The sequence below is a fragment of the Aythya ferina genome, assembly GCF_964211825.1.
Source record: "Aythya ferina genome assembly, chromosome: 1".
NCBI lineage: Eukaryota > Metazoa > Chordata > Aves > Anseriformes > Anatidae > Aythya > Aythya ferina.
The window spans coordinates 91,502,060-91,523,269 of record NC_140296.1 but is presented as its reverse complement, the minus strand read 5'-3'; the positions used below and the strand labels follow the sequence as shown (position 1 = coordinate 91,523,269).

Here is a 21,210-nt window from a genome sequence, read left to right as displayed (position 1 = left end):
GATGACACTATTTTTTAAATGCTATAGGCATTTAAAGACTGTCATAGCACTAAATATATCAGCAATCTTCACCTGACAAATATTTATAGCCACTGAGTTGGAAGGTTTCTTGTTCACTTGAAGGGAAGAGTCAGGGCTCAGTCCAGGCTGTGTGGAGACCAGCAGGCAGGCTTCCCTGGACTTCTGCTCTGGCTCGGGCCCCAGGATACCATGCACACGTGTGTTTCAGGGTGGATGTTTCTCATAGGCCTCCAAACTGGGGATCTCAGCAGCCTGCAAGGCTGACACCAGCTGGGTCTCATGCTGCACCGAGGGCAAGGCAGCGCTCTGTTTCCACTTTAATTGTGTCAGTGTTGAGCCAGAGCTTGCGTCTGCTTCCTCTCTTACCCCACAAAGGAAAATGTGTGCCAAAACGTTTCCTGTTTTTCACTGCCAGCTGAGTTGTATGCTCGGGGTGAAGCTCGTTAAGACAGTGTGTGGCATTAAAAAACGGCAGCATCCAGTAGTGGAAACAATCATGTTTCAGCATCCTACTCCTGAGTGGACTCAAGTGGAAATCAGGCCGCAGAGCACAATCAGTCCAGAAACAAAAACTGAAAGAGGAGAGGCAGTCACATTTAGTGATCTAAACAAACCAGGAAAGCAGGAATGTATTTGACATAGGCAAGGTAATAGTTCCTTGCTTCAAAGTAGTAAAAAGAGCCTGATAGGAACACCTAATGGTACAAAATTGCTTATTGTTAGTGCGGTTTGTCTTCTTTTTCCATAGTATGAAGGGGTTATCCATTCTTTCAGTTCTTTTCTAGCTGATAGTGCCAAAGCATATTATAAAAACATTATCCTCTTAATTAACCTTCTGAGAAAGAAACTGTTCCTTGACAAAAGCACAAATCTGTGTCTGTACTATACTTTCCTGTACATCATTTTCCTCAGCTGAGATGCTTCTTTTTCCCTCCTTCTTTCTCAGCTACCTTTTCCTATGCCCGTTGAGTCCAAATTGTTTGAATAATTGCTGGTCATTTTTTCCTATAAAGATTTATTTTTCTCCCAGAGTAGGTTACAGGGCTGTTATGTCTAACTCCAATCTCACATGTGAAATATGAGACAAAGGAAAGTTGTCTAGTGTTTCAATCTCTCACCCTTCTTGGTGGCTAGAACAAAATTTCATAATAATGTTTATGTTTAGAATTTCTGCAGTAATAAGCAGATCAGTATCAGCATGTATGTAGTAAGTTTAAAGAGCTGTTAATAGACATTTGGATGGCTTAGGAATTTAAAACTTTCATTACTATGTCATCAGTTCAAAGTCAACTCAGTTTACCAGGGATCCCTGATAGCATCAGTCTATCCTTCTCTGATGAAGCAGGTATGCTTGTCCAAACTTGGAATTTCAGTTCCACCAATATATGTATATATATACATGTATATATATATTATATATATAAATAGGTCAGAAATTGCAAAATTTTTATTCCTAACTTTCCTACAAAACATCATTTTTGAAAAACAGTCTATGATCCATTTTTAAATTTTAGTTCTTTTTTTTTTTTTTTTTTTTGGTTTGCAAAACAATCTTAAACAGTCAATATTAAAATATAAGTAAAGGTAACATGATATAACAATAAAAATATCAAGAATAAAAGTTTTTCTGATTAAATATATTCTGAAAATATTTGTCACTGTGATGGCCAAGAAAGAACTCATCCTATCAAAATGTGTCTTTTTTTTTTTTTTTTTTTTTTTTTGTCACAAACTCAATTCATGTTGAAAAATTCTATTTTTATTTTTATTTTTTTTTCCCCATAGGAAAATATCTCTGTAGAAGCTTCCCAGTAAATCAGGTCAAAAATTAAATACAGCATTCAATATAATATGTGTTGGTAATTTCCATTAAACCAGCTGCTCCCTCAAAAACTGCTTCTAGAAGAGGGGTTCAAAGAGTCTCAGTGGAGCATCTGACTTACTGGATATGGCAGTGGTATCACGTCACTGCTAAGATGATGTGGCAAGGACAGGACTAGGGCAGTCTGGTAGGAGAATTTTTTTTTCCTTCCTTCCTGAGTCTGATTTTTAGTTAAACACAACTTTTGGTATAGACATCCTATTAACAGAGCCCCCTCTATAACCACTACTATGTTTTAAAGCCAACTTCCAAAAATGCCTGTCTATGGGAAAGTTTGAAAAATAATAAATGTGGAGACAATTTCGGTTAATGTGTTTTGAATGTCCTTCTGGTTTTATTTGTGTGCAAATTCCTTAGGATGAGGAGAACAGCTGGTGACCTTGAGTATTCCATTTAGGATGTCCTTATTTGCTGGCGATCTTGTGGTCATTTTCCACAGCCACCATTTGGGATCTTACAAAAAGGTCAGTAGCAAACAAGCAAGTGATAATAACAAAGAAAAAGAATACCGCAACTTTGTTTCTTTAAAGACATCCCCCTGCCACCACCACCCAGTAAATACAGCATGGTAACTGTCTGTTACAGACTACTCTTTCCTCTAAATCCCCTTTGTAAACAGTGGGTCTTTAAAAAATGTAGTTGAAGGTTTTAGGTATTTTTCTGATGAGTCTCACCAAGCAAGGCCAGAGGGATGTAATATAACTTTTCTCTTCCCACTTCTGCCATCATCAGCAGAAGCCAAAAAGTATCTACAAACAATTGGTTTCTGCCTTGCAAAACAAAGTCCAGAGATGCTGATTATTTCCTTATCCTTTTAAAGTCCCTTTGCATTCATCTGTGTTGCTCTCCCAAGGGAGGATTTTTGGGTTTGGTAGAACTGGGTTCTGGTGCTGAGAATCGATGAGATAAGGGTGAGATAAGCCCAGCTGGTGAAATGCTTAGGACAGTGGTTATATTTACTCCTGAACTGGCTGGATGGCCAGGCCCAAAGAGTTGTGGTGAATGGAGTTAAACCCAGTTGAAGGCCAGTCACAGGTGGTGTCCCCCAGGGTTCACTATTAGGGATGGTTCTCTTTAATATCTTTATCAATGATCTGGATAAGGGAATCGAGTGCACTCTCAGTAAGTTTGCTGACGACACCAAATTGGGTGGTAGTGTTGATCTACTTGAGGTTAGGAGAGCACTACAAAGAGATCTGGATAGACTGGGTCAATGGGCTGAGACCAACAGTACGAAGTTCAACAAGGCCAAGTGCTAGGTCCTGCACCTGGGGCACAACAACCCCATGCAACACTACAGGCTGGGAGAAGAGTGGCTGGAAAGCTGCCCAATGGAAAGGAACCTGGAGGTATTGGTCTGAATATGAGTCAGTTGTATGCTCAGGTAGCTAAGAAGGCCAACGGCATCCTGGCTTGAATCAGAAATAGTGAGGCCAGCAGGGCTAGGGAAGCAATTGTCCTCCTGCCTCTGGTGAGGCTGCACCTCAAGTACTGTGTTCAGTTTTCGGCCCCTCAGTACAAGAAAGACATCAAGGTGTTGGGAAGTGTCCAGAGAAGGACAATGAAGCTGGTGAGGGGTCTAGGGAACAAGTCTTATGAGGAGCAGTTGAGAGAACTGTGGTTATTTAGTCTACAGAAAAGGAGGCTCAGGGGAGACTTGTCACTCTTTGCAGTTACCTCAAAGGAGGTTGTGGCAGGGTGGGGGTCAGTCTTTTCTCCCAAGAAACAAGTGATAGGAAAGAGGAAATGGCCTCAAGTTGCAGCACTGGAGATTTAGTTTGGTTATTAGGAAAAACTTATTTACTGAAAGGGTTGTGAGGCATTGGAACAGACTGCCCAGGGAAATGAAGTGGTTGAGTCATCATCCCTGGAGATACTCAAAAGATGTGTAGATGCAGTGGTTAGGGACATGGTCTAGTGCTAGTGCATGGTCTTTGGCAGTACTAGGTTAATGGTTGGACTTGGTGATCTTACAGGTATTTTTTAACCTAAATGATTCTATGATTCTATATTGAACAAGGAGAAAAATTTATCAGCTCTTTGATTTTGCCTATGTCTGTTGGAATACAGACATTAATCTAATGTAAATAAGAATAAAAGAGGGCATTTTGATAAACTACAAAAGTTGGATATGGGAAATCTCCCCTTTCATTCCTGAAAAATCTCTATCTCTTTTTATTGAAGGTTTCCTAAGGTATGACTCTTTCCTCCAGAGCCATGGTTTTCAGCTCATTGTCTACAAATGCTTCATGGTCCAAAAATTACATCTAGTGCTCATGAAAAAGTGAATAAGTAATGGAAGTTCATATATTCTCTAGAATGATCTATATACATGGACACTCGTGGAAAATATATAATATTTGGAGATTCAAAAATAAAAATTTGCACTTGCAATCACCAGGAATCCTGCACATGGATATCTGAGAATGGTATGTTTAGACTAAAAAATTTTCCCATGAGTTACTTCACTCAATAAATTGAGTAGATATAAGATCGTTTCATGATATTGTTTAAAACATGCAATGAAGTTGATAAACTGGTATTCACTTCAAACAGTTTCAAGGAAAGACAGTCAAGTCGGGATTTCACACAAAGGACATGTAGGTCTTGCTTCTGTGCATGAGAAGTTTTTACTTACATACTTTTTAAGTAAGGATGGACAGAAATGGTTTTCACTGAGAAAATCTCACGTTTAAAGAAAATACACAGTGAACCAAAACACCTGTTAATATTCTTTCAAAAGAGTAATGTAATGATGGAAGTACTCCATTCCAGCCGTCAGACTGCAGCTTCCTATTTTTCCTTTTATATTTCCCTGAGCTGCAGTAATGACATATTTTTTCCTGGTACATATGTGACACCAGAATTAGCCACATGCCACAAATACCCAGGAAATCTAGTGAGTTTTGGTCATCTTTGGAAATTCTTCTGTATCCCAAAATTGGAATAGGCCTTGTCTCTCCCCAGGTAACAGTCCTTATGGGAGTAGGTACCAGCTATTGCACCATGTGTGCTTTTGCATGTAAAGTGCCCCATATTTGGATAGCTTTGTCCAAATAGCATCAACGAAAGAGACTTTGGGGCATTTTTTTTTTTTTAACATGAAAAACTCTACACACCTTTTTGTATAAGACTGCAGTTTCACTGTGTCCAACAAAATATTCATGGTTTATATCATCTGAGGGCCTAAATGAAAACATTCTTGTACTGATGGTTATGTAGTTTACACCCACACATGCACACACACGGATATGCGATCATATTCCCTTTGAAGGTGAATCATGGTGTACATAAGGAGAAATGACTCCCTTTCCCAGTGGTTTTAACCAAGAGAGACAAAGAGAGGAAATCATTGTCTCTGACTGTATCACATCAGAGGTAAATGTGGAGGTGTAGTAATAAATTTTTTGCATTAAGCTACTGTATCTCCAACAGTACAGTGCTCTGACTGAATGGTATAATTTAGGGAATGCCTACTTTTCTTCTTTGGAAAAATCAGCAATCAGTTGTTGTTACTGAACTCTGAATTTACTCACAGCAGGAGATAGCTCTCAGATGAGAGATTATGATAAGGTGGGAGATAATTCCCCATCACTAATTTCTAATTTATACTAAACAAAGAGAGGTAGAGCAAAGGGGCATATTTGGTTCCTCAGTGTGGAATGCTGCTTTTCCAGGTCAGTATAGCAACATATTAAGGTATAGTGTTCATGGAAAATCTCAGCTATAACTTAAAATTAGCTTTTTGGGCCAAAGCTTTCAATTGTTCATATTGGCACCTAAATAAACAGCCTGATGGCCAGCAATGCTAAGAGACAAATATGCTTAACTCTAGAGAGCTACTTGTGTTAGCCACATTTGGAAACCAAATTACTTATGCTTCCCTATCCTACAAAAACATGCACGTACACTCATACAAGCAACCTTGCTGATGTGAATGGGGCAGCCTCCATGCATAAAGTGAAATACATATATTTTTTCAGGATTTAGACAGTAATTTTCTTATTTGAATTTCTTGATCTTACCTTGAAATCAGTCAGGCATGAGAACATTGTCTTTCCTTCTTGTAAGAGAAGAGGCTTAGAAAGTTATATTGAAGTTACTGTTTATACTAGAGAAATGTCTGAGTAATCTCAAATAGTAAAATAGTCAAAATAATGCATTACCTTAGAAGCAACCAAATATTGTAGCTGAATTAGGAACCATAATTGGCAAGTTCAGCATCTTAGAGATTATAAATTTCTGCAACTTCATCAGAACACAAGCTGAAACCTGGGATCTTGGCAACCCTGGAGAATCTTTCTTGACAAGGAGGTGGTATTTTCTAGACTGCAACATTATTTTGCTTGCTTGGTATTTGCAGATGCCCACAGCTGAAGCAGTCTGAGTCAGTTAGACACAGGATCTCAATGGAGAGTTTGTATTTCCAAAGGAACTGAGTGGTGGCTGATATGAAGCCAGAGGACATGAGGAAAGCACACACTCCATGTTAAAAATGTTTGTCCCCAGAAAGCGAGAGTTTGTCTTTGGTGGCCAGAGGAACAGTTTGTTTAAAGGCAATCCAGAGAAAGATAGAATGAAATTTTGAGTTCAGCCTCAAGGATCTCTTCAAGTGACAATTACAGAAAAGAGCTTTGCAGTAGTTCTTTCAGTACCTGTGCAACAGAAAGTGTATATCACAACATGTTTTATGAAATGCTCCCTGGGTAAGATTTGGAAGTTTTAACTTTCCAATATGAAAGTAAAAGTTCCCCTCATGTTTGAGGGATTTCATGAAGAAATGGATCTCCCACCGACAATTTCAAAGACCAATTTAAACAATATCACACTTTTGTTTGTTTATAGTAAGGCTCTTGTCTAAACTTGACAATTCAGGGTTGTTTTGCCCTGGAGTAGTTTTCTTGGCACTATTCATAATCTTTTAAATTCCAAGCTAGATTTTGGAGGAGAGTCAAGATATTACTTCATATGAAAGCTATTATTCCATATGAATAATTAGCACTCTATCCTGCAGGACAGTGAACATGAGGCTAAGGGCTGAGTTGCTGGTAGGAATGCTGACTGTGGTTTTCATAATTTGCTGTCCAAAGTGGAATAAACTATGGGCTCGGGCTGGCTGAAACATCATGCCTGAGTACATCAGCTGCTTGCTGTACATTTGCAGGAAGAGTAGCTTACAAAAGTGAAAATGGCAGTGGTGTAACGCCTCGCCATGTGGAGGATTGCAGCCTGTAGTGAAACTAGACTGCAGGCACTTGCCCAAAGTCATTCTGTCCATACTAGTGTCGCTTCAGTTTTTAACCATTCCCCAAAATGTTAGAACCTAGAATGGCAAAAAGCTTCTGGAGAAAAGCAGGACAAGGCAGGTTTTGTTTATATGCCATGTACTACAGGTTATTAATCCATAGATCTCCGAGTCCCACACTTATGGGAGGTTTTTGTTTATCCTGACTAAAACTCATTATAACAATTTTCTGATTTAATCTGTCATAATGATGTAGGAATATCAGTTGGTGGCTGTAGTGCAGCCTAGGTATTTGCCTTGCCATTTACCCCAGTACCCATGTAATTCATATGTGAGACACTGATATTGTTGGACTCTTCTAGACCATGGGAGACTATTGTATAAAATATCCAGTACACAAACCTAAAATATTGGAAAGGCCATTGTGTTGCTGGTTATAAAGGTACAAGCAGTCATGGCAACTTAAAGAAAAATTAAGTCATATATCATGCACTGCATCTCTGACTCTAAGAAGATGTGGTTATTTCTAATGGCATGTTATGAAAACAGTTTTAATTTCAGGACTTGCCAGAGTGCTTCTAAGACGCTGAAATATCTCAGGAATGACATTTCCACAAGAACTGTGGTAGTCATTAATGAAAACCTGAGATTCACACCAGAGGTGTTTGCACATGACCTCAAAAGTCAGTGAGTTTACTTGTGAGAGGACAGGTAAAATGAACACTTTATTAGTGACCTGAGCTATTTTTTGCACATCAGAAATTTTTGCAACTCTTGTCTAATTAATCTTTTTTTTTTTTTTTTTTTTTTTTTTCTCTCCTCTGATTTGATTATATTATTAAAAGTTTGGAGCCTTAACAACTTCTAACTTTAGTGGAGAACAATAGGAAGAGGAATTTGCACCTCCCAAACACTAAACTTTTGTACGAACATTGTGGCCATATCAAGTTTCTTCATGAACAGGCATGTTTTGAGAAAGAAAGAGTAAAAGAGAGACATTTCATTGAAGAATTTCCAAATTAAATACTTCTCCCTTTATGCCACTGGAATTGAATGCTAGGCATATAGTTTTAATGCCAGAAAGAACTATTTTTGATCATCTTGTCTGACAAAAGCTATAGATTTTTATCAGCTGGCTTCTTCATTGAGCCTCTGATTTCTGTTAGTAGGGTGTGCAGGTTCAATTTCAAGGCTTCACCTGAGAAAGAATCCAGTGCAGCCTTAAGCAAGTAATTTGGTTAGATATCCTCACTGCTAGGAATGCATGCCTTCTCTCCTGCATGTAGTTAGTGTAGTTACCAGATGTTGGATCCCTTTTCCACTAGTTTAAAGAGCCCTCTGCTATCAGAGGCATTTACAGGCCACGCTCAGGTCACTTCTTACCTTTCTGGGGATAAACCAAACAGACTGAAGTCCAGGAGACATAAAATGCCCCCCTACAAACATCTTTAACTTTAGATTGTTGTTCCCTCTGAAAGGTGACTGTAAAAACAGTACTGTGGAGTTTCGTGTTCATGACTTTAATAGTTTCTGTACAAAGAGCTTTGGCTTTCCAGTTAAAATAAAACGTGACTGGCTGCCAGCCCTTTCAGTTTTATCATAGCCTCCAAGGGAAGTTGAGATTTTTGCATCCTGTCCGTCATCACAAGTCGTAAAAGCAGATTAAACTAGAGCAGGGGCCAACTGCTGGTGTCAACGTCCATGGCCTACCTCCCTCTCCCATAGAGGAAAGGGATCACATGTCTGGTGAGATCACACCATCTCGTGTCCTGTGATGTGACTCAGAGGTTGCTCAGCTCCCCTCTGTCCCTCCTTACCCCCTGCCAGCAGGATCTATACCCGCTCCAGCATCAACTCTGGGTCATACTATGCCCTCAGCTACTCCATGTGATGGCAGCGCCTTCAATGCCCTTCATTGGGTCGGCAGCTAACATGACCCTGTGAAGCCCAGCTGATGCACCTCTTAATGAGTCACAAGACTGAGCAGAAGTCTGAGCTCACTACTTCGGCCACGCTAGCTCTCCTCTGCAGACACCAAGCCAAGGAATAAGCTGCTCTCCAAAAAAATCAAATGCCCCTGCATGCAAAATAAGGCATTTTTATTCAATAAGAATATAACTTTCACAGCTATTTTTTCATAGTAAAGCTGCCATTTTGGGCAAAAAAAAAGCCTCTTCTCTTTTTGATTGTTTCTCTCTTTTTTTTTTTTTTTTTGTCATGTTGCAGTTGGTGGGAGTAAGTAGAAGGAAAATTCCAACTTTAAAGACAGGAGTAAACTAAAATAATGGAATAGATTGGTTACTCTAGGGAGTAAAACTAAATAAAAAGGAGGGACATAAGAAGGGGAGAAGAAATGAAGGACGAAGGAAGGCAGAAGATATTTGAGGATAGTATACAGTGTTTCTTTTTTTTCCTCTATTATTCCTTCTTCCCTCCTCTCCTTCCAATTTAAATCTTTCTTTTTGTGGTAGGCACCAATCCAGTAACTATACAAAGCAAGTAATTACTGCTATGTATGGAAATAGTGTTATTAACTTAAGTGACCACAGTGAAGATCAGATTTCTGTTCCTTTTTTCTCTAATGTACATGTAGAATCATATTCCCCATGATGGAATATTTCTGTTGCAATTTGTTAATTGCCTTTTTTATTATCAAGAGAATTTGTACTCTGAGAGCTACAAAAGGGCATAAGGTTCCAACAGCATTTAGAAACACAGAAAGATCTGCAACAGGAAATAAAGTGATGAATAAAATGGTCCCCAAGTGCTTTCCGAACTTGGAACACAAGCTATGAATGTGTCTTTTACCAAGTTAACTTCTCCCTAAACACATCCACACTGTCAAATAGGTAAACCTCAGACTGTGCCCAGAGCTGAGGAAGCACAGGCTCTCGTGTGTGAGAGACGTGCATGCCAGACTCAGAAATGAAGCAACACGTATTTGTAGTGGCCTTTTAGCAGCTGGGGAGCCAGATGCTATGTCTGGGAGAAACTCTGTGTAATTCCTGCATTTGCCTCAGTTGCAGAGTAACAGGTGTGACACCATTCCTGCTGGTCTGAAGACAATAACACTCTTAATCTCTTCCTAAAATACTGGAAAATCAGGCTGTAATGTTTTATGGTGGGTATCATCACCATCTTCCTTCCATCTTGCGTTCTTAACATGGAAAAGAGATTCCCAAATACATTTCATAGTTGTCCTTTCCGTTACCATTAATGATATTTAATTCCTAAGATATATGTTTGCTTAAATATTTATTATAAATTAGACTTAATTATGGAGTTTTAGTCTATTTTAAAATGCGGATCATCTCTAGAAAAGAGATTTAATACAGGTCTTATGCAATATTTATCAATTAAAACAAGTTTCAGAGATTCATAGTTGCATAATGATTTATAAATAAAAAGTAACACTGGAGGATATGTTTCATTTAATCTATTTTTCTATTTTTTAAATTCAGTTATATCTAATATTTTGGTGGTTAAACTGAAGTCCTGCTACATAATTTACATCTGAAGGCATGAGTTAACATCTAATTTAATTTCATATTCTTTAGAATAAATATAAACTATATTCTGCAGATTCATAGGAATGTTGTATTTGTGGGATTTGTTATAATTTTAATTAACCTAACAGGGTATAAGAGATGCAGGAACAACAGTCATTAGCCCTATCATGGCTTAAGTCTTCTTGCACAGAGATCAAGAACGCCTTGGATTCCTTAATAAGACCAAAGCAACAGGTCTTCAGTGTTGTGTCTTGTAGGACTTCTCCCTTCTCTAACCAGTGTAATACCACCACTGACATTTATGGGCACTGTTTGCTGAAGGCCATGGATGTTTTTCGCAAGTCTTCTTGTCCAGACTTGGCCCTGCCTTGACTGTGAGGTCTAACACAACCCTGGTGTCAAGATGTTTTGGTGAAGAAGAAAATAGCATTATTGTTTTTCTTCTGTTTATATCTGAAGTTCCTGGTTGTTATAGACATAGTAAGATGAAAGAAAACCCTCATAGTATTTAGCAGATTTACCTTCCATTACATATTAAAAGTTTTATATTTAACGGTTTTACATTGTCTCGGTTAGGTAATTATTTTCAAGAAAGAAAACACTAGGAAGGTGATATTGATATATTGTATTCATAGGATATTTAAACCTTCATTGAGCCTTCAGAGGATCAGGGATAAATGCCTTTACAGATTCAGAATTATGCCCTGGTGTTATTGTGTAGTTCAGTTTGCCCTGTTTTCCAGTATCCCTCTGTTGTTTCTTTTCTCAGTCTGTTGAAAAACCCTTCAGGCACAGACCACTTTTGCTTCTGATGTTGTGCCCACAGTTAGGTAGTCTTGCCCCAAGAAACCTCAATGATACAAATAATCACAGCAAAGGACTATTGTGATCATCTGTTCAGTTTTCTTGTAGTAACTCAGGTCTTTTCTTCAAATTAATTCAATTCTGAATTACAGTGAGTCTTTTGGAAAAAAAAAATGCGATCTGGGTCTTGAGAAATATTAACTGTGATGGATCATATCAGTGTCTCAACATTATTTCTGGATTTGACTGGTACTTCTTTCAATATCAGGTAGAATCTATTTGGACTCTGAATCCACTATGTACAGACAGCAAAAATACAGTTAGAAAAAAATAATAAAAAAAAAAGTTGAAAAACCCAAACTTCCCCTTGGAGGGCCAGTCAAGCCTTAACTGAGACGTTACTGTAAATCTTGTGTCTGCTGGTGAAGCCTGTGGACAAACCATTAAATGGATGTCAGGCCCACCCTGACCTGCCATAACTTGTCTCTTGTGTCCCCCACCACAGGTCCAAGCACACTGCCAAGAAGCTGCCTTGGTAAGGATGAGTGGGTGACAGGTTCATGTTTCGCCTCCCCTCTTATCCTTTAGGTACATGTATCCTTACGTACATGCACTCATGGCTTCACAGCCTCAGGTGGGTGGTGTAGGACAGCAGCCTCTATATGATATCTTGGTCCACGTGCAGCCTTCACCAAACTGGGAAGAGGCTGCTCATTCGTAGCAAAAATGTGAACCAGGTGCCTGCCAGGCAGAGCAGCATGTAAGATTTAAGGGCATTAAGTAAAGATTTTTTTATTTATTTTTTATTTTTATTAGCAATCCTCTGTGAAATTAAAACCTACTTTTTCTGATTGATTGTTTGTTTGTTTTTAAGTACCTGAGACTGAAATGCAGCTAACAGTCATTCTTGGTATAGCTTGTATTATGAAACAACAAATTATTTTAATTGCTCTAGCAATTCCCTTCCCATTGCTGTAAACAAATTATTTCCATCAGCAGCAGTCTGACTCACGTGGTACTTGACAAAAGAGCTCCCCACTCTGATCAGGGCTGGCATGAAGGCTGCGTGGGGGCTGCAGCCGCTCCCCTGGCAGCACCCAGGCTGTCTGCAGCCAGCCAGGTGATGCTGCTGAGGCAGGGATGGTCCTCCTGGTCCTTTGCTTCACCCACTCCTCACCTGTCTCACTTTATAAAGACTCACCTTCTCTCCCCCACAACAAAATGTATTTACAAGCTGTTTCAGTGCTTTGTCTTTGGAAACAGTTTTAGGAAAGGGAAAAGTGAGGGAGCTGTGCCGGAGAAGCTCTGAGAGCCCTGCTCTGTCTGAGTTATTTCTAGATTACTTTCCTGAGGTTTGGAGGTGGTGGGGTTTTTTTTGTTTGTTTGTTTTGTTTTGATTTTTTTCCTTTGAGCAAGTTCATCCCCTCTACAGGGGGATGAGAGAAAGCAGATTGAGTCCAAATGAGTAGGAAAGGGATATCGTTTCATGGGAAAATCTTGTTGATTTTCTCTTCAGATGTGCTGATCCATAGATTGATGCACTCGAGGCAAGACACAACTATTACAAAAATGCAGCCCTAACACTGCACAGCTTGATGAACCTCCTCTGCTGGTGTCGACTTTGAGCTCACAACTTCAAAATTATTGATTTAAATGCTTTACTATCGATTGCACGATTAAGGCATGAGTGGGAGAAGGAACATACAGCCAGCTATGGTATTCAGCTTCACTTTTTATGACTCAGAGACATGTTATTTATGTGTGTTGCTGTTGGATGGGATTGAAGTGTGTCTTTAGAAGTGATTTCCCAAAGATTTTGACCCTTCACAAGTAAAATGCTTCAGATGAATATCCAGTCTTAAGCCAGTAGCACTATTATGTGGAGACTGCACTTAGGCTTTCATCTTCTGAGTGCTTATTCATAATGCTGTAGTAAACTAAATACCTGCAACTTTGTCCAAGAGCCTAAGAAGTCTGCATCACTGATAAACAAGTTCTTTTCCTGAGCCTTTGAAAGCTTCCCTATGTACTTAATGTTCAGGTGAAAACGTGAGCGATGAAGAGAGATTTTCCCAGACACTTCAGGGTGTAGAAATGATAGCATCAAGACTGTTTTTCTTACATTTGTAATCATTTTTTGTGGGCTACACTCTGACTAGTATACAGCTTATATTGTGTAAAAACATAAAAGGGTTACTTAAGAGATGCAATGCAGTAAGGTTTCTCATACCTGGAGAAGTATCAATTTCTCCTTCATGTGTCTCTTGTGGTGTTAGTGGAACTGCAGAGCTGTAGATGAGGCCCTGACCAGAATTTTGGCTTCGAGCCAAGAAATCCTTTGTGCCAAATGATACATACAGATTTTAGTTATGTAAAAAAGGAAATGCCCTGGAATTGATTTGTGTAGTGGATCACACAGCAAAACTAAGCAAGGTACTTCCCAAAATTGAGTAGTGAGTATTTTTGATTCTGATGTCAGCAAAACTAAAGTCTTCCTGATGCAATGGAAAAGAATACAGAGAGTATTTGTGAAAGAATGGAATATAGACTCAGTGATAATTATTTTCCATTACTATATGAGAGTGAATGTTAATATTTTTTGTGTCAAATTTTATTGAGAATGCCAAATAAGCTGGAACTGTCCAAACTAAGAGCTCTTTGAAAGTTACTTCAATTAGTTTGCAGCATTTACTGCTGCTAATCTTAGCAGCAGTTTCAGATGGGACCAAATACTGGTTTACTGTGGTGGCTGCACCTGTTCAGCATGAGATAAAGCAGAAGAGATGTTGTTTGTAATAACTCCTTCCATTAAACTCATAGCCTGTATTCTGTACCACAGATGAGCGTCCAGCAGTCTACATAGTTCAGATTACTAACTGTTCAGACACCAGTCTGGGCTTTGTCCCATAATCAATAATCATCCATCCTTCATTTTTATTGCTATCTAAGCATAACTACTAAGTAGATCTGGTGAGAGATGTATTCCACTACCACCACTAAAACATCTTTGTTCAACATCCTGCCCATGATACAACAACAGTTTCTTTTTCTTATCCTTTGAAAATCCTTTTGAAAAGATTTGCTGTATTGATGAAGTGAATTTGCCCTTAAAAGCCTGCAGACTGTGTTGGGAAACCTCATACAGTTAGTTTAGAGAACTTTTTACTTACTTATTTTCTGAATGCATATAAATCACAGCTGAAAACCTGAACTGTGGGTCTGAACACATACAGACTCTGGAGGCTGTGATCTGAATTCAAGTTTGGATCAGACTGTGAATTTTGCAAATGTTTCTTGTTTCCATATCGTAAAACTCTGAAGCCAAGCATGTTCATCTTTTCAGCACTCCAAATTATGTGGGACAACCCCATGACTAATCAAAACCTAGAATTTACAATCTATTATAAAGACAACAGAAGAGTCTTTTGATATTGGTTTTGCTGGTATTAATTAGTGTTAATTATTCTATTATTATTACATTTGGTTCAAATTATTAGCTTTTGCTTTCTGTTTTTCATTTGTGTGCCTACCTGTGCCAGTTCAGGTTATACAATTGGTCATGGAGATTACACAGGATTAATTGTCTTTATTTAGGTTGTGCCATACTTACAACAGGAAAATTATGATAAAAACACTTTTGACTTTGACTCTTCTGATACACAGTCATTTAACTAAAATTTGTAAAACTTTTGGGTTTCTGTGAATACTTGAAAAACACTTTACACTTTTGTAAAGTGTAAATTTTTTTTTTTGTAGTGAATGACACAATCCTGTCACGAACCTTATTCCAAATTAAAAGGAAATCTTTTTTTTTCCAAATATGTAGCAAACTTCCGAGGAGAATCAAGTGGCATTTTGATAGTGTTTTAAATTTCTAGTCAGTGGCCAATAACAGGAAACCTTAACCACTTAGAGTTGCTTTTTTTGTATATTCAGGATGTTTATTATGAGTTAACAGGTTAAGAGTTATGCACAAATATTTTCTTGGCTTTAATGTGAGTAGTCTTTCACCGCCTAAATTCTGTTCTGATTTCTGAAGACCATTTGCTCCTCTGTGGTGAATCCCTGTAAAAACACAGACTCTACTCTGTATGAAGAAGGTTGAGGGAAAAACTTGACCTCAAATTTTGTTTTTGTTCAAAACCAAAACCCAGATGAGAACAGTTGATTTTCTAGCTTTCTGTCAAAAATGAGCAGTATTGAGAAATCTAAGATACTCAGGTGCATTTGCGAAGTTCACAGTGCAGTCAGGGAAGATAATATAGTTTTCAGGTCTGTAGGTTTAAACCCAGGCAATCTAAAGGAATGTTGATTAAACTGATCATCTTCTAAGGAAATATAGTCAGTAGCATTTCCAAAATGAAAATTCATCTGGCTTATCAGATTTCCCAGTAGATATTCATCTACAGACCAAGAAGTAAAATTCTTTTCTCATCCTGTAGAATAGGCAAATAGGACATACAGGGAAGGGCTGAAAGGCCTGTGCTTTGGTTGTACTGGAGATCATTACCTTGGGGCTGTTAACAACAGGCTTGGGTTACAGCAACTCCTATGCTATTTAAAACCGAAACCACAGCTGGTTGCATTGCAGACATCCAAAGCATCAAGAACAGTATATCACTAAACCTCATGCCATAAGTACTTCTTCATAGAATTTGCCATTTATAATCTTGGTCCTTATATGTAATAGATGAGTTAAAAAAAAATCGTACATGCTAGGAAAATGGGGGTTCAATATAACCTATTTTGTTACAATTATCTCCGCTTGGCACTATGCAGATTGGGCAACACAGATTGCTGTTTCTTATTTATTTTCTGTATATGGCCTGAATATGATCCACAATAAAATCCTGACTTTGGAGCTATACTCTCTCTTGTTTTTTGTTTGTTTGTTTGCTTGTTTGTTTTAATAACATAAGCAATCAAATTAAAATCTCAAGTATATGCCTTATATTTTGACTAGGCGTATTACGCATTAAGCTTTCAGATAATCATGCATACCAGAGCACTTACACATCATCTCAGATATGATGGAGGAAAACATCAACCCTTGGGTAACCAAAACCTGTTCCAGTCTGGTATCCTTTCCTTCCAGGTTCACCGTATCATGTTTCTACACAAAGAACGACATCCTTCCTGGAATGCTTCCCCTAAGGGAGGACAGCAAGGAAAAATCTGGGAAATGTATGTGAAACACCAGCGTGTCTTTGCTTCATTGATCCTAAAGACAGTGCTAAGACATCTTCAAAAATTCAGTAATTTTGGGATCTGAGTTCCAGCTTAACAATGGTTTTGCTATCCTCAAAACATGGAAAGTCAAAGAATGTTTTTTGTTTGTTTGTTTTCCCTTTTTTTTTTTTTTTTCCCTTTTTTTCTGGCAGTGGAAATGCTGGTTAAATGTTTTTCATTTAGTTGGGAAGAACAAGTATTAGTCTTTTTCTCAACAGTCTTATATTCCCCTACCCTCTGTCAGCACAAAGTCAGTGAAAGATGTAGGTATTACAAAAATAACCTTTTTTCTTTTCCTGTGTTTGGATCATCTGTGGATTATATCGCTGCAGCTGCACAGTGCCCCCAAAAGTCCATAAAGCTGCCCTTAATGTTTCCCCATGTATAGAGTTTGGTTGCAGGGCCACATTAAGAGTAAATACATAAAAAATAAGGTTACAAGAGTATGTACTGTCACTCTTTTATGTAATTTTAATAGAAAACCATATTCTTTTTCTGTTATTGTATCTGTACTGATATAATTTAGGATTTATTTTATTTTGGAATAAAATCTATCTTACAAACTTAATTTCTTATGAATAATGTTATAAAACAAGTAATATTTTAGTCTGAAATGTCCTTCAGCATGTTGAAATAGTTGTAAAATTTTATTCAAGCTGTCTCTTCTCTACTTCAGTCCATTCAAAAAACAGTCTCAGACTTCCAGATACTGACAGAAGTGCTTGTTAACTTCATAGAAAACATCCAAACAGCTCATGGAATTTTTGCCTTGGGGAAGCATTTGTTTTTCTTGTTTGGTCAATTAAACACTGCTTTTCAGGGTGTATTGTAACATCAGGCATGATAATAACCAGAAACACCAACGGGTTGCAAAAAGTTTGGGTTGATCTCTGTGCTCTAGTTATGTGTTTGGAGAGCTCAAGCACTGAAGGGAGGGCAAACACAAACTGAGAAGACTTCTGCATAATTTTCCTTGACATTATTCTTAGAGAAGAGCTCCAATCAGATAAAAAGCAGCTTTCTTATGTCGATATTGGTGCTTGAAATGTTATAAAGAAGCTATCATGGTGCCACTGAAAACATTAGGAAAAATTTTGAACTGAAAAAGAATAGATGTGAAGGGCACACAAAGTCTTGAACTGGAGGAACACTTATAACAAGAAAGTGCTGATTCAAGACAAATTGGTAATTTTGGCAGAACAGGATTTCACCAATATGTCATGAAAGGTTTTATGATGCATATAATTATATAACATATAATACTATAACATATATAATTATTATAATTAAGATGTATTGTGTTCACTCTGTTTTATTTCAATGTTTATATTTTAGATTTTTTATTTATTTTTTTATTTTTTTTACATCAGGATAGTAAGTTTAAAATGATGTGAAGTTGCAGTGAAGCATTTTTGTAAGCCTGAAGTGAATTGTTGATTTTAACTTATTTCAATCGCACAAAAAATAAAGGATTACAGATTTTGAAACATGGAATTTCCCATGAGATGGGTCTCAGGTGGGAAATCGTCTCTGTTCTAGAAAACTTTTAAGCACATGCTTAATTTCTTTTCCTGGGGAGGAAGGGTTTGAGCAGGTACTTCAGGGCTGTGTTACCTAAAGGCTCAAACAGGAGTCTGAAAGGAGTTGAGAAGGAAGTTCAGATCCTGAGAAAAGTAGGGCAGATCCATCTCACTTCCTAATCCGCCTGCAGTGCAGCTTTCTGGGGTTCCTGCATGCCAGCCGGGAGAGGAGAGGAAGCTTCACCTGGCTGAAACCATTGCATTAATTGTGTCTGGGAGATTCTCAGTTGTTTTCTAAATTTCACAAAAGAAAGTCCATCCAGGAGGGAAATCTGCCATGTAGTGCATGATCTCTTTACAAAAATAGGTCTTACAGAATTTTGCGGCACATGATTTCAGACAGCATGGTTCCTTTCACTGCTACCATTTACAGATACTGCCTTGATAGTCACAAATGCATGAAGTCAATCCAATATTTGCTCTTTACAAGAAGCCTGGTTGAAGGAGTACATTTAAGGAGATCCGTCCCATTACTCTGTCTTTATTTGAGTAGCTTATTAGTAGTGTGTCACCAGTGATTTAAAATGAGAAATAAGTTGTGTTCTTCAGATTGATTATAACTACCAGTGAGCTTCCTCTGTTGACTTTATATCTACTTTTTTTTTGGTCCTGAATCGATTACAGTACCGTAAGGATGACACTGGAGCTGGAGGTGGCTGGAAGAATCACCACATTTACGCTCTCTTCCTCTCTCAGTTGGGTTGGAGAGCACACATAGAAACCCGGGCCTGGGTTCTAAGCCCTAGCAGGCTTGTGGCGTATGATAAGTAAGTAGGACATGTCAACTGCGACTCTTTCGCAAAGTCCTTATTAGGCTAACAGCAGATTTTACTCTTTCTTTCTCCAGGTTGCTGTGGGAGTGTAACTGATGCACCTCATTAGAGTTTGAGATTGTGTGAGTAATCCTATTGTTTCTATCGTTCTGTGTAAAGTGTGTATAATCACCCTGCTTCCTCATGATGGTATGAGTAACCTCATTTTATGACAGGCTTTTTCCACATTCCCTATTTTTTGCTCCTTAACTTGTGATTCTACTTCGGTAACTTTGGATTGATTCAGGGGAGGGAGGAGGCTGGGAGGTGGGAAGAAGGAGGGGTGCAAAGGCAGAACAAAAGCACTTTTCGTTCCCTCGCCCGTAACCCTTGCTGTTCAGTTTGACTGTGGGCTAGAGATCAGACGATAAGCTGGAGGAAATAACACAGACAAATTTCACGTGGCTCAGACTGCACTGGCTGCATAGAGTGATGGTTCTGTGTAACATCAGAGATGGGGGTTTGTCTTCTGTCGGGGGCCTGGGCTGCACCTGTCCCAGGGAGCCTAGGCAGGAGGATTGACACCCTTTTCCATGGGGAAGTGTGAGATGGAGACTTGGAGGGTGCATGGAGCCTGTGCATGGGCACTATGGGAGTGAAATGGAAGGGAAAAGAGTTCTCTGCTGCTCGTGGGTGGCTGCACCCTTGTCCTGGGGTAGCCTTAGAGGTGACCCAAACCAGATTCATGCAGCTCAATTCTCCCATTCTTAGCTCATGTCAGAGCAAGGGAGAAGGCAGGGTGGCATTGATGCTTCTGAGATCTCCCTTCAAATGTATGCAAGGCATTGCCCGGCTGGCAGTGTGCTGGTGCTGAGGGGGAAGGCTATGTGGGCATTGCAGTAGAGATGTCATGGCCTGCTCCTAGCAGGTGAAGGTGTCACCATCTGAGGGGCCTTATCTGTGTTAGCTCTGCTGGTGCTGCTCCCACCAGTGGAGCTGAACTGCTTAGATGGGAAACCGGGGGCCAAGAAATCAAGTGTAGGCAAGGTCTAAAGTTTGTTTACGATGAGTTTGCTACTTAGATGAATCATGCTGTAATAAGTTGCCCTTTTATAAGGGTGTAAAAATCCAGCCACCAGCTGAGCATTATTGCTGTGTCTTAGCTAATTCCAATTTAAGTGGTTATAATCTGCCTGCCTGAGTCCTCTCCTTGTCCTCAGCTACTGGGCAAAGCCAGTCTGCTCCGTCTAACGTCTTCCATTATTCACTATATGAATGTTGTTTTTCTTTTGAATATCTCTTGAGGTGTCCATTAGGAAGGTTCTGATAAAAAATTTGATTGGTTTTGGGCAAAAGAAATAGTGTTGGTCCTTAATAATGTCTAGCAGTTACCCAGCAGCAGTGAACATATATTTAATATAGCTTAATTATTTCAGATGATACGTTCATTTTCCTCTTGCTGCAGAAGCTCTATTTTTGCTGCTACTCAGTAATACCAGCACATCCAGCACGTTGTAGTGCTATTCTCAGTGTGTTCTTGTGTTCAGCTCCTCCAGTCAGAGAAAGAGCCATATTTGGTTCCACAGTCACATGTATTTTTCAATATCCCTCTGCCAGTAGTTTCCACCAGTACTGCGTCTGTCTCTGCTGCAATGTTTTGCCGCAGGAGATGGGCAGTGTTGTTCAGAACATTTCCCAAATGCTCAATAAGCCTTTCTGTTTCTGCAATTTAAGGTTGGTTGTATTTCCTGGGGATGACACAGTTCACAGTTTCTCGGAAGTGCAGGAGAAGCAGACATAAGCAAGTCTAAACAAGAAAGGAGGTTAAGCATCAGCCACTGGATTGATGGGTTGGTTTGCTTTACTTCCTTCTTAATATATGGACATAAAACAAAAGGTTGTGTTTAGAACTTTGACATTTTTGGCAAACATAAAATACAGACCAGCACAAAAACTGGAGGAGTGAATACCAGGAGTCAGTCTCACAAAACCTACCTTCTTTTACCTTACTGCCACAAGACCTTAACCCCCGTGTCCTTACAAACTTTGCCTCTCTTCTTTCTTCCATACAAGCTCATACCAATCACTTGATACATGGTTCATTTCTTTGCAGTATTTGTGGTAACATTTTTATTTATAGTATGACAAGGGAGGGAGTTCACTAGTGACTTTCTTGTTACTATTCACT

General features: G+C 38.8%; 1 protein-coding gene across 9 annotated transcripts in view; it reads left to right on the top strand.

Annotated features, from left to right (window-relative positions):
- LOC311430409 (uncharacterized protein) overlaps window positions 1–21,210 on the top strand; it is a 237,439-nt gene that overhangs the window by 175,008 nt on the left and 41,221 nt on the right. For 3 of the 9 annotated variants that reach the window (XR_014688772.1, XR_014688774.1, XM_084506929.1), the window contains exons 3-4: window positions 18,895–19,037; window positions 19,118–19,165. The exons of 3 other annotated variants lie outside the window; for them this stretch is intronic. Coding sequence is in view for 2 of the 6 variants with exons in the window: in XM_084506929.1 (XP_084363055.1) it covers window positions 18,895–19,037; window positions 19,118–19,139 (165 nt within the window). In the remaining 4 variants the exon portion in view is untranslated. Of the gene's footprint in view, window positions 1–2,260; window positions 2,368–4,087; window positions 4,308–18,894; window positions 19,038–19,117; window positions 19,166–20,756; window positions 20,871–21,210 lie in introns of those variants that run through there. 3 more of the 9 variants (XM_084506930.1, XR_014688773.1, XR_014688777.1) reach the window with 3 other exon arrangements.